The sequence below is a fragment of the Macrosteles quadrilineatus genome, unplaced genomic scaffold (genome assembly GCF_028750875.1).
Source record: "Macrosteles quadrilineatus isolate MER2022 unplaced genomic scaffold, UCM_ALF_1.0 Scaffold_1__1_contigs__length_201487025, whole genome shotgun sequence".
In the NCBI taxonomy this organism is placed as follows: Eukaryota; Metazoa; Arthropoda; class Insecta; order Hemiptera; family Cicadellidae; genus Macrosteles; species Macrosteles quadrilineatus.
The window spans coordinates 140,989,093-141,003,391 of NW_026542594.1; the positions used below are offsets into that span (position 1 = coordinate 140,989,093).

The following is a 14,299-nucleotide window of genomic DNA, read 5'->3' on the forward strand; positions in this document are numbered from 1 at the left end:
TCATGGTTGATATTTGAAATACAAACAGTTCTACTGAGTTGCTACACACACAAAAAAAATCAAGTCTGAGATTTTATTCGTTCCAATGGTAATACGCCTTCAAAAGTTGAAATTTTTCCGTTTTCTTATGAAATGTTGAGATGGGCTTAAAAGTGTTTTTGATACACATTTCAATAAATATGTACTGAACATAATATTGAGGCTGTTTCTTCCAGATTAAAATGCTTTTTGTTTCATCACTCTAGTGTTCATGGTTACCGAGTTAAGTGCAAGTTAACGCAAACCCTTACATGAGCAAAAATTTGCGTGTTTCGCAAAACAAAAATGGCCGCCGTAGGAGTAACAAAATAGATAAAAAAATTTAAAATCACTTTTGAACCCAGAATTGATAAAGGTATCTAGGATAAAATTATTATTTATTTTAAAAATGGTCAAGCAACACCTGTTGGATCACTTGATATGGATAGACCCGGTGGACAATTGCATCTAAATTCAGGCATTTTGCTATTTTTTGTTTATCGTTGATGAGTGTGTGTCTCCCCATTAAAATCTTGTGTTGAAAGAAAGATTTGATTTTTACATATATTAGACGAGGGAAAACGTGATAAAAGTGTGCATAGTTCAATCTCTGAGTTCAAAAGATTTAAAAGCACACTCTACAAAATTGTTTCTGTGGTAAGCTCTTCTTTACTATTAAATGTTAGTAGGCCTATGTAATTTAATTAGGCCTAACTTTAAGTCAGTATTGTTTTTATAACAATGTCTGTAAAATATTCTGTTGTAACAAATTCCTATGTGCTGCAGGAAGCCAATATGGGTCCTGTTCTTAACATCTCGAAGGCAGTGGCAACCAAAGCTGTTGATAAAACTAAGTGGGCAGAGGAGATTGACATCAGCACTCCAGTAACTGACTTCAAGCAGAAAGTGCCTAACCCAGCTTTTACTTGGCCTTTTGAACTTGATACTTTCCAGAAGCAGGTCAGTACGAGTGCACTATTAAATATTATATCAACTATTGCCTGGTTTGTAAATAGATTTAATAAGCTTAGTACCGTACTCTAATAAAATGATACAAAGTTTGCATGGTTTAAAACATACTTAATTGAAAGAAAACAGTTCGTAGAGATTGATATTCCTTGAATAATTATAATCAGTTAATCCCTTTCGGTTCACCATTAAGTACCGTTTAGTTTGGAATAAAAACGCTTTTTACTCCCTAGAGAGTAAAAATGCTACTTAAGAACCGCAACGCATGCATTTAAAACGACTGTTTTTGCTGCAGTATGACAAAAATAAATTTCAGCTTGAAATATTTTTTGTTGTTCTGGAACCAAAAATTGTTTTCGGCCTAGAACCGAAACGGAACCAAACCGTAAAAAAATGGAACCGACACATCACTATAAAACACCAGTACCAAAGACTGCACATTACTTTTGTTTTGCTAAATTATTATTACCTATACATATTATTGCTATATGATTATTTAATCAACCAGTTTAAGTTGCAGTTAAATAGTAACCAAAACAGTTTTATAAAATAAAAAACTCAAAATTGTTTGTTGCTAAGGCTCTCAGGTACCGATAGCAGACCTACGTTGCTAAGTCCCTCAGGTAGTATTACAAATAGCACAGTGTTACTTAACAGGTAGCCTCTAACTAATTTTCATCAAGACAATAAACTGATTTATTTATTCAATTTTCTTTTACTGAAGATTAAAAAAAAATTATGGCAGAACAAAAGTTAATTTATTTTCAGTCGGTATTTTACATAATCTTCTCCTTATGTTTAGGCTATATTAAAACTTGAAGAAGGAGAAAACGTGTTTGTGGCTGCTCACACATCAGCTGGTAAAACAGTAGTGGCAGAGTATGCCATTGCCACATCGTTGCGATCAATGCAAAGGTGAGTGGGTTTAACTCATACTAGTGAAAACAAATGTACATTACATTTCAATACAGAATCAATATACTCAAATATTATTCTCCCAATAACAACAAAAATGTATTTTAGTGGTGATTGGTTTAATGTTATAAATAAAATTAAAAACCTCTCAATATCTTGGCATCACCTTAGACTGCACATTGGCTTTTAGGACCCATTCAGAGAAAATTGCTGGAAAGTTGACAACCAGAGCATATTGCAGCCTCAATACTCAGTTCCATGTTCACCAGTACAGGTGAACATGGAATGGTCATGGCCTCGACCATTGCAGGGAAGAGGCAAGGGACTTTAACTCAGGCAATGAGTCATATGTTGACAATTGGTCTTCACAAGCCTTTACAGTTGAAGAAAGGTGAATAGGACTAGATAGCTCTAAAACAACAAGGCTATTGTTCCTGTAAATTGTGTCGGTTACTTCTCAGGTTTTGTAAATTTAACACATGTAATTGGTGTCCAAAAAAGATATTTTTGAATTTGATATGATTAATATTGAAAAAATATGCTAATTAATTTAAATTCTTTATTGAATCAAATTAAAAATTTTAATATGTTAATACTATACTTCCATTTTGTAAAGATCAAGCTCAACTGCAAAATTGTTTTTAGGGCCATCTATACCTCGCCCATCAAAGCTCTGTCGAACCAAAAGTTCCGAGACTTCAAGAAAGTGTTTGAGGAGGAGCACAAGCTAGGAGAGGTTGGTCTGATTACAGGAGACTCACAACTCAACCCCAAGGCTGGATGTCTGATTATGACCACAGAGATCCTCCGCTCTATGTTGTACAAACGCAACGAGGTCATCAATGACTTGTCATATGTCATCTTTGATGAGGTCCACTATATAAATGATAAAGAGGTAGGCACATTACTTACAATGTTTATATTCCGTTTAGATAATGAGAAAAATTAAACACATTCATAAAATTGTTGTGCTTACACAACAGTCTGTGTCTTGAACGGCTTTCTTTGCCAATGTTGAGGCATTTGTTGCGGCACTTGCATTCCTTCCACAAGCTGATGGAATTTCTTATACACTACAATGTTGGATACACAGTGCTGTAGGCCTACCTACTGCAGTAATGCAGAATTTGACATACAATGTTTGTTGTGACAGCGTGGCCATGTGTGGGAGGAGGTTGTGATCTTGCTTCCTGCGACAGTCAGCATTGTGATGCTTAGTGCCACGGTACCCAACACCATGGAGTTTGCCAACTGGGTGGGCTGCACCACCAAGCGCAAGGTGTTTGTTATCAGTACACTCAAGCGACCAGTCCCTCTGCAGCATCACTTGTACACTGGTACTGGTCGTGCCACACGTAACAACTGCTTTCTAATTCGAGACGGTGATGGACCACTTATTTTAGAAGGGTATGTATCTTCATCAGATATCTTTCTTTTACAATAACATTTTTGTGGTAAAATTTATAGGGGTTTATGCAGTTTTTTATGATTTTTTTTTATTTTGACTAACAAATTGAAATAGAGTTGCCCCTTAATAGTCCCACACTTTGTAATCCGATGTACTCGGACACACTGCTAGGTTGGCAGTATTACCTAAACAACCTTATTTCAGTTAACAGAACAAGTTTGTAGGGACCTGAACCTCTTCCCTTCACATCATACACTCATGTCGTTGAAAGAGAAGAAACAGAAGACAATCACTGTTTTTAGCGAATTTCCCTATAGGGAAGTAGCTATTACCGTAGGTCTCATGGTAAGACTTAGGCCCGGGACCGATTTACTTTTTCATTTTAATGTCCCCAGAGGCCAAAAACACCATTCGTTCAAATTTTTATATATGTATATATATACTTTTGTGCCCACCCGGTTTGGCAGTCAGTGCGCTGGTAATTTACTCGGTGTGGCAGTCACCCGCCCGAAAGCCAGTCAGCTCTCCCATAAGCCAGTCAGGTATGGCTTCCCGTGCACTTTATACGTATGAAAACAGCAAACCGGTGCTGCTGCCTGTGTCGATAAGCGTAACTGCAATACCAATGCGGAGACTGTCTCATCGTGTGTTCTATCGTGGAGTAGTGTAGCCAGTACGGCACCCTACCCTACTTTGTAGCGGTAAAACCCAGCGGTCTGTAACCTTCGTTTACTCCTTGTTACTATTTGTGTTGGGATAGTGATTAACTACGTGTTAATGTTTAAACATGTTCATACTCCAAATAAATATGATGCCTCTCTAATAAGGATCGTCGAATATTAATTAATTATAATTGGTTGAATCTTGATCCTACCCGTTCATCATCTCATATTTTAAGTTATTTTGATTTTTTTTACCTTCAGTTGAAATTTTAGTCAACTTCTCCTTTATACAATATTTTTTATCCTAGTATTTACAGTGTTTCAACGGACCGGGAACTATACGGATTTTCTTTATCTCGAGAAATATACGTGAATCTTGTCCGAGATACTGGAACTGTTTTTTACGCAATTGCGTAACGCGAAGGAGTAACTATTACATATGACAACGATATTATTCTATCTGATAAGAATAACCATGAAACTACACTCGAAAGATAAAATATTTTTATAATAATTTTAATTTTACAAACAAACTATTACAGGAATTATATTTTGGGACGGATGAATGATAAAGAAGCAACAAAAAGTGGTCACGAGTGCAAATACGGGGGGGGGGGAGGGGGGTACAATATAACGAACGCCAGAAACGATTATTTGTTTACTTTTCAGATTCCTTATCAAATCTCTCTCTCTCTCTCTCTCTCTCTCTCTCTCTCTCTCTCTCTCTCTAACAATGTACAGATTGTGGACTCTACGATTTAAGTTTTCCTGCAATTATTTCAGTTCAATCCCATACCTAAATAAGTTATAATTTATTTTGTATAATACATCGGTCATTGAATACAAACCATAATGGGTTTTCTATTTGTAACTTTAACTTGCAAATACAGTAGAACCTCGCTTAACTGGAGTCGCATCATCATGATGCCTATATATTATATAACCTCACAAATCCCAAGAAAATGTTTTATTTACTGTGTTTTTCAGTCTAATATTTCGATATGAACGATATATTTAACTATTTACGGTAATTTTTATGTGCAGTAGGTTCCCAATTATTGAAATATTACAGTTCATTTAACAAAAATAAGATGGAAGCAAAACGGAGAAATATCGATCAGTATCGTCAAGGTCAACCTATACGCTCGCACCTACAGACTGACAATCTTGCACTGACACTGACATACTGACAATCGTCTGCTTCTGTCTGCTGTCACAACACTACAATATTTTGTGGTTGGGTCGTTGGGTGATTAGTAACCATGACAACTTGTGGATGTAGAGAAACCAAAGAAAGAATAGAACAAAGAGAAATAATAAGAGGTGTTTTACATCATTTTTATCTTTATCTTATTTTTATCATTGTTATTATTACCAGAAAGACTTAAGTACAGTACTATGATTTTATGGTGTTTTATGAGTTATTTAATATTTTTATCCCCATACTTCTGTTCTGAAACATCATGTAGTAGTAGCCTAGGATGACTACGGTATCAGTAGTCTTCTAGTCTGCATTTTCATTTTGTTTTGTTCTTTACGTGATTTATTGCTGTACAGTAAGCAAGTTTTGTTTTGTTTGAGTAAGCATACGGTGTAGTTTTTATTAGTAAACCAAGGTTAATGACTTAACATATCACGGTTGCGCAATACCTATTGTATTTTGACTATGTAAAATGCAAATTTATAATCACGTTAACGTCCATTTATATAGTGTCCCGGAACGGAATTGTTCCTGAGTAAGAAACATATAAATATCATATTTAAATTATCCAGAAGTCCTTAGTTACTTACACGGGGAAAAAAGTTGTAGGCCTAAATCATTTGAAACCTGTACATTACATATTTTTGGTCGAGTTTTCGACCACTGGACGACCACTAGTTAAAGTTAATTGTATTACAACAATCTTTATAGTAAGCAATATAAGCTTGAATCGGACTTATCTGCCTTCAGCTAATCCATCATATGATAGTACGTTAGAGAGTATGCCCATGCTGAAGTTTTACTTATACTTTAAGAATGACTTAATTTAGTACCAAGAAATAAATCACACCCCTTACATACACTGTGCTGTTTTAATGCTGTGTAGTTGATTGCTACTGTATTAACCTGGGATTAATTATTAATTAATTACCTGTATTAATTCATTCATTAGGAACGTATTTAAAAAAATACTACTTTTATTTATTTATTTTTTTCTATGATTTATTTACAATAACAGAAATGTGTAAGATTAAAATAAATTAATGTGTTGCATTGTCCATTTAAAGTTACATCATAGTAAATTAAAATTCCACTGAAACTTAAACAATAAAAGCCGAAATTAGTTATAAAGAAAACATGAGTTTCCTTTATATTGCTTTTACAATCGAAATATACATACTGAGCCACGGCTCGGTCCCCCGGTACTTTTCATTTTAAATATTCAAATAAAGTCGATTATTTTTAATGTTTTATGAAACGTGACATAGCAAATTTCCACGGAACTTTTTTTGTCGGCTACTACTTTATTTTATTTTTTGGTCAGGTTAGTTTAAAAACAGTGGATTCTGTATACAAAAAGTGAAATGTTCTTAATCATATTTTTTTTATTTTTGGCTTATGTACGTAATTTAAATTGTACGAGAGGGGCTTCCCACCGTGCCGGATTGCGCCGTGCGGGCATATTTTGATCCAGTGGCGGGTGTTGGGTGTTTTGAATAAGAATACTGAATTGCTCGTTTTAAGATCGTATCATTACAAATCCTATCATTTTAAGATTTGCTTACACTTACGAGAAATGCATTTTCCATTTGTACATTTCTCAGGTACAAATTTTATGAAATAACGTACATTATTGCGTTGTTTGACAAGTAGCTGGGGACCGAGCTTTGTTCGGGAAACTTTACACTTTGAGAGTATTCCTTGGTCAATGTAATGCTATCCCAAAAATAATAATTTGCGGTATTTTTTTTCTTGACATTTAACTTCTATTCAAATAATAATATCATAGTTTACTGAAATGATGAGATAGAAGAGTTTTTAAAAATTTTTTTGGTTCCCCTAAATGGCCGAAACTATAGAAATTACCCAGTATTTTTCACGCTGAATTCAAAGAAGGCTATTAGTAGTATGAAAATCTTCCCACCTTCCTTCCTTTGAAGTATTAGTCACTGCAAGAACTTGGACTCGCTCCAAAACCAGAACCGAAACGTTTAATTTACCCTCAATTTTTAAAATGTAATAAGTTACAATTTTCTGGAAACTCAGGACACTTTCTGACTGAAAATAATTACGGTTGATCCTTGTTGGTGAGTACCAAAAAGGAACCTTAGGTATAAACATGGTTGTATATCCAAGTTTGGTTGTCCTTGATATTGCACTATTTCATTGACACTGACAAATTAGGGCTAGGCTGCACTATAAGTTAATTGGGAGTTTATTTGATATCTAGTCCTAAGCTTATAGCCATCTTAAGGCAAACATAACCAAAACCTAACCACAGACATATAAATATAAGTGATATAAATATAAACACTCATCCTCTGTAGGCCTAAAGCGACCTATCTATATTTTTTGGGTTAGGATTAGTACTTTTTTGAGAGAGTGTCATTATGTACTGAGCACACTTAGATGATATAGGGTATCAGTGATTTATGAAATTATTTATTTATAAAAAGCAACCTAACGGAGTTACCTTAATGATGCACCCAGTATTTAATACAAAAATTAAAGCTTATGCCTATGTATATTAGTTTTAAAACGGAGTAGAATAAGGCACCTATAATCTAGATTAGGCATTGATTAGTGTTTATAAACTAAACATGGATGAACCACAAAGTCAAGCTACTAATCCGGTTGTTCAGGCTAGGCTAAACTGAACTCTGAAAGCATCAATCTCAAAACGGCCACAACTTAAGAACAGATCCTAGAATTTGATTTATTTTAAACTTTATTTTTCTGAAATAGATAGCTAAACTGTCCAGTGCAATCATCCCACACTGCAAATAGTAACACTCAAACTTAGTTAGGTAAGCTAGTGGTAGGTTACAACTAATTATTATCCCTGTGACCGATTCAGTGTAACATCTGACATCAGTCAGAATCAGACGACATTATTGACAACGACTCTCGTCGTGTCGTTTCTTTAATTTACGGTATAATATAGTATAAAACATCTACCATATCCATAATAATGTTCTACCACTGCACCTAAACAGCAGAAAAAAGCAAATCACCAAATTCAAATCACCAAGATTCGCACAATATGACAAATTATTTATAAATCAAAAACAGTATATCTTATGTGCCAGTAGTTAATGCGTGATTGAACTTCAAACAAACAAACACACAAACTTTCACATTTATAATATTAGTAAGATAAGATGTATTAATTAAATATTAATTAACGGGGGGTTAGCTGTGTGCCCGTTCTACGCACGGGGATCCTCTAGTGGTCAGTTGGTTTGCATATTTTCAGATATGCTAGCCAAACTATTATATACAAACAAATACAGTATCTGACAGTTTCAAGTAAAAAAAAAAAAAAATGCGTAATAGATCTATGAGGGGTACACTTCCATATCTGTTGGCACAAACAACTAAATTAGTAATATTGATTATTCGATTGTTTAATTCCATATATCGTTTGGTTAGTTAGGTTAGGTTAACCTTACCTAACTAACCAAACGATATATAGTTATAATACTATACCTCAACCTCGCCATTAAACATTCAGGTTGGAAATTTCACTATCAAAGGTGCTCTTGGCCTGTCCGTACGGAACACTGAGTTATATGCGCTACCAACTTATAAATAATTGTTTAAGCCTACGAACCCAAGAGATGGATAATTGGTCTGTTGGACGTATGGTCCAGCGAGCAGCACATAGCGTTGAGAAGACACATTAGAAATACGATTTGAGCATAATCCGTAAACCTCTGTTACAATCACCCACTGCAGTTGTCTCTAAACACTTTACACAACCACCATTGAAGTGCCGTCAACGAGTTGAAACCTTATATGTAAGCTATTGGTAACGCTTATGTAAAAAATGTAAGTTTCCCAGGCATATAGAACACTGAGTCAAAGTCTTTTCCCCGGTTATAAACCGAAAACTCGATAGAAATTCTATACACAAAGAAGCTCTATTTTCATTTACGGTTACTCTACACATTATTGCACTTGCGATTAATTAAATCCGTTATGTAAGGAAAAACGGTTTTAATCCAACTTGGTTTGGATTTGCTTTTGAAACTTGATCTGAAATGATTGCGGTATTTGTAAACAATATTCAATGTAAACATATCAGTGACAGCTAGAGAAAAATAATCTTGATCCGAACAGCTGTTCGCTATTTCATATGATGATTATGTGATAAACATTGTGAGAAAACTTGACAAAAATCGCACAAAATTGGGTTTTAAACGTCCGTAAGTTTTTTTTACAAAGTAGCGAGGCCATATTTTAATAGCTAAAGACACTTTCGCCAATCCAGTGAATACATTAAAATGATTCGAGGATCTTGATAGGTACTCTCGTTTTCAGGAGAAGGCCGCGTAAAATGGCCTTTGGACCGTGACAGACGGAAGATAGACAACAACGGAATTGAGATAATAATTGATGATTGAGATAATAATGGAATTGAGATGAAACTTTTTTCGGATTCTTGAATGTTTAAAACGTAAAAAACATCTAAAAGTTGATGATTCTGAGCAATGTACAGACAAAACTCTAATTTTATTTATATAGATTAGTACCTGTGGTGATTTTTATTAGAAATTTATTGAAGTAAATAAACAGCAAAGTTAAAAACCATCTGACCAGTGTTTTTATTTAAAAAGTACGTAGGCCTATTTGATTGGCTTTGTTTTCTGAACTAAAATATCTATTTCCTGATCTATTTTTAGTTCCTGTTTTCGAAACATAATTTGGCAAAACAATTATTTATTCATTAAACAACTTGATCGAAAATAATTTCTAAACATTGGAGGACAATTAAAAAACTTTTGAATTCTAATAAACCTAGCTGCCGTACCTGTGTTTTACATCGGAGAGGATTTTGAAGAGAAAAAGTTTGATACACGTCACATATTTCAAATCCCACTGTCATGTTAATACGTTTACTTCCTTAAATTAAGAATGTCAGAATCTCCAATTAACAGGCCCGTAGCAAAAGTTAAAAGTTTCACAAATCGAATCGTTTCTACCTTTTGGACCGCAAAATCAAAGAACTTTATTGACAGCATTTAAAGCTGACTTCGTTAAACATTCTGTTATCTATATTCTTCAAAAATGTAAACATTGTGAAACTTTGGAATCCCATGGGGCGTAACTCAAAGAAAACACGTTAAATGTAATCGGTATATTTGTTAACCAGGTACAGGGCTACCTCTTGAATTGATATAGATAATAAATCGAAAAATAAAGAAATATAAGTTGATTGATTATTGGCTCTTACAAAAGGGTAAACAATCAAGGAACATGATTTAATTAAGTAACCACACATCACTGAGTTTATATCTTCATTCTTTCTTGTAAAAATCGCTTTGATTGTGGCTATATAAAATAGGGAAGTAATATTTCACTGTACAACAAGCTCAAAAAGCTCGAGAACCAGCAATAAGATGGAAATAACCGGCAGAAACTTTAACCATCCACTGGCTCGCTAGTCGCTACCCCAGGTCGGTCAGTAGCCGGGTAGCCCATCAATGGAACCCGTTAGGCTCGCCCCTACCTCTCGCCACAAAAGAGACAAGAATTTTGCCTTGTTCCACACGCCTTTGATTGTTTGAGGCGGGAAAACTATTTGTGTGCTACGGCCCGCGCAACACAGGATATTGTTTTCGTATTAGTTGGCCTTTTTCCAAGATGACCGTGACCGTTAACTTATTTTATGGACTCCCTTGGAGAATAATTCAAAACTACAAAGAACATTTCTAATCCCACAGTATACTAGCTATTTAAATTATAAACACTTTGGTGTTTGAAAAATATTTTTGGATGATAAATTTTGCAGCTTTTTGAAATCATCCAAGATGGCCGCTTGCCTCCAAGGACTCAACAATAGGCCTAATAGTGCGACTATAAAGCAATAACTTCCCACCTTACGCTTGCGAATTAGTACGGTACATATTTGTATCCACAGTTGCCAGGACGACTATTAAGACGACCAAAGATTACATTGACATTTAGGTATTTAATCTGTAGAATAGTAATTGTTAAGTAATCTGGAAGACAACTAATTAAAATGAAGTGCGAAAGATGGGTTATGAGAGTGCTCAATGCCTGAAGCATAATCCATTTGTTTGAGGTGCGGATTTTCAAGCTTGTAGAACAAATAAATATCACAAAGTAGAAGGGCAGGGGTGAAAGTGACTGAAGTGACGGGATACCCGGGTGGATTTTCAGTGACTGGATTCCAGTGGTATGCGGTAAAATATATAGTGACTGGCTTAGCAGCACAAATTTTACGTGACTGGCTTTCCCATGCAAATGCGGTGGTGACTGCATTAGCATAGCATTTTTTACGTAATTATATTTTAGTATTTTTAAGAAAAAAAGAGATATATACGTTCAGATATGTCTAGGCTTAAGATATTTACCAACATATATTATATATATATCATAGTCTTGAAATATATTGGGGGGTGCAACTGACTGACTTCCAGTGTATATTTTATGTGACTGGCTTCCCGGGCGCGGCCGTGTATATATATATATATATATATATATAGGTATATATATCTATATAAATAAAATTAGAGTTTTGTCTGTACATTGCTTAGAATAATGAACTTTTTGGTTATTTTTACATTTCATAGGTCAGAGAAACCGAATCAAACCTTATCTCAATTTCTGTCTGTCTGTCTGTCTGTCTGTCTGTCTGTCTATCTGTCATTCTCTTGGTAACGCTAAAATACGCACTTTATTACAACTACTCCTCAATAACTATAGCACTGTCCCGCCTGAAACTTATTTTCCAAATACTATACATATATGAGATGGTTTTAGACGTATTTCATCGAATATGAGACAGTTAGATATTTAACAGTAAACCCTTGAAAATCAAGTTTTTGTCGATTTTTGACGTGGAATTTCTGGAAGCCCATGTTAACCTTATGAGAAATGAAATTATTGAATCTTAACAGCTGTTTCAATTAAACAAGTTGGTTCTGTTCTGTGATGTTCAATAGCATTAAAGTTACAAGGATTACCAACAGGGTGCAGCACTAGCACTATTATTTCTTTTACATTTATGACAACAGCTAATTTGCAACCTGGAGGCGAGTGAGCGTAGCGAACGAGCTAACCTGAAGGCAAGTGAGCGTAGCGAACGAGCTAACCTGAAGGAAAGTGAGCGCAGCGAACGAGCTCCAACATACAGGTGAGTGAGCGTAGCGAACGAACTTCAACCAGGACGTGATTGAGCCATGCAAACGAGATCAGATAGTAAAAATAAAAGTAAGCCTACCGTTATAGGATCGACCGGCAGACACAGAGGTAATTTAACCTTTTATTGATTGTCATACCGATCCGGAACAACAAAAAACAACATAAAATGAAGCTATGTATAATAGTTTGGCCAGCATATCTTAAAATATGCAAACCAACTGCTGTTCTTTATATAAGAAGGTTTCAACTGAATATTATAAGATCCCCGTGCGTAGAACGGGTACACAGCTAGTATATATATAGATTTATATATATATATATGTGTCCGTGAACACGATAACTTGAGTAATTTTTATCCGATTTTGATGAAATTTGGTTTGAAGGTGTAAGGCGGGATAAACTTGAATGAGTTCGCGATCCAGCATGATCGGACCATGGGAACAGGGTTTTATGGGGGGTTTTATGGGGTAAAAATTGGTTTTTCTCACTTTTTACCCTCAAAACACAAAATTTCCCAATTTTTCTCTAAACCTTCTTAAAGAGCTTAAAAAAACAAACAATTCAGTATATCAAAGTGTTTTTGTACGGTTATTGGTTACGGAGAAAACTAAAAAAAATTGTAAATTTAAAATTCTCATGTTATTCTTATGGAGAATATTGTAAAATGTTGTAGTTTGCTTGTTTATGGATATATTTTGATCAAACTTGGCAAATTTATTTATTTTATAGTAAGCTATCAATATTTTACTAAAAACACACTACTTGATTAGTTTCCTTGTAGCAGCAAACCTAGGTACTCGTTAAACCTAATGTTATTTAAATAGATCAATTGAAAATCAATTCGGCCAAATGGAAATTCGCTTAGACGGCAGGTTTGCTGCGGCGGGGGTATTAGCGAATTTCCCTATAGGGAAGTAGCTATTACCGTAGGTCTCATGGTAAGACTTAGGCCCGGGACCGATTTACTTTTTCATTTTAATGTCCCCAGAGGCCAAAAACACCATTCGTTCAAATTTTTATATATGTATATATATATATATATATAGATTTATATATATATATGTGTCCGTGAACACGATAACTTGAGTAATTTTTATCCGATTTTGATGAAATTTGGTTTGAAGGTGTAAGGCGGGATAAACTTGAATGAGTTCGCGATCCAGCATGATCGGACCATGGGAACAGGGTTTTATGGGGGGTTTTATGGGGTAAACATTGGTTTTTCTCACTTTTTACCCTCAAAACACAAAATTTCCCAATTTTTCTCTAAACCTTCTTAAAGAGCTAAAAAAACAAACAATTCAGTATATCAAAGTGTTTTTGTACGGTTATTGGTTACGGAGAAAACTAAAAAAATTTCCATTTGACTGATTGGATTTACACTGAAATGTCTACCTACTTAAAAATATAACATTTATTCTTGATTTAAATAGAATTAGTTTAACAAGTACTTAGGTTTGCTGCATCAGGGAGGGTAAAACAGTTTTTTTTTTGTAAAATGTGAATAGTTAGTAAGAAATAAAAACATTTTCCAAATTTGATCAAAATATGTTCACAAACAAGCAAACTACAACAGTTTGCTTATTCTCCATAAGAATAACATGGGAATTTTAAATTTACAATTTTTTGGAATTTTCTCCGTAACCATTAGGCGCATAATAACGCTTCAATATACTAAATTATTTGTTTTTTTAAGCTCTACAAAATGGTTTGGAAAGAAATTGCCTAATTTTATGTTTTTTGGGTCAAAACTGGGAAAACCCTATTTTTACCCCATAAAACCCCCCGTAAACCCCCGTTCCCATGGTCCGATCATGCTGGATCGCGAACTCGTTCGAATAAACGTACTTTTACACGTTTGTACCAAATTTCATCAAAATCGGATCATTTTTGCTCGAGTTATCGTGCTGACGGACACATATATATATATATATATATATATAAATATATAAATAT

The 14,299-nt window shown here is 34.6% G+C and overlaps 1 protein-coding gene across 1 annotated transcript in view; it reads left to right on the plus strand.

Moving 5' to 3' along the window:
- Positions 1 to 14,299, plus strand: part of LOC128985822 (SKI2 subunit of superkiller complex protein) — a 63,222-nt gene that overhangs the window by 15,648 nt on the left and 33,275 nt on the right. The window contains exons 5-8 of the mRNA XM_054405738.1: positions 805 to 978; positions 1,790 to 1,902; positions 2,548 to 2,797; positions 3,056 to 3,309. Coding sequence (XP_054261713.1) covers positions 805 to 978; positions 1,790 to 1,902; positions 2,548 to 2,797; positions 3,056 to 3,309 — 791 coding nt within the window. The remainder of the gene's footprint in view (positions 1 to 804; positions 979 to 1,789; positions 1,903 to 2,547; positions 2,798 to 3,055; positions 3,310 to 14,299) is intronic.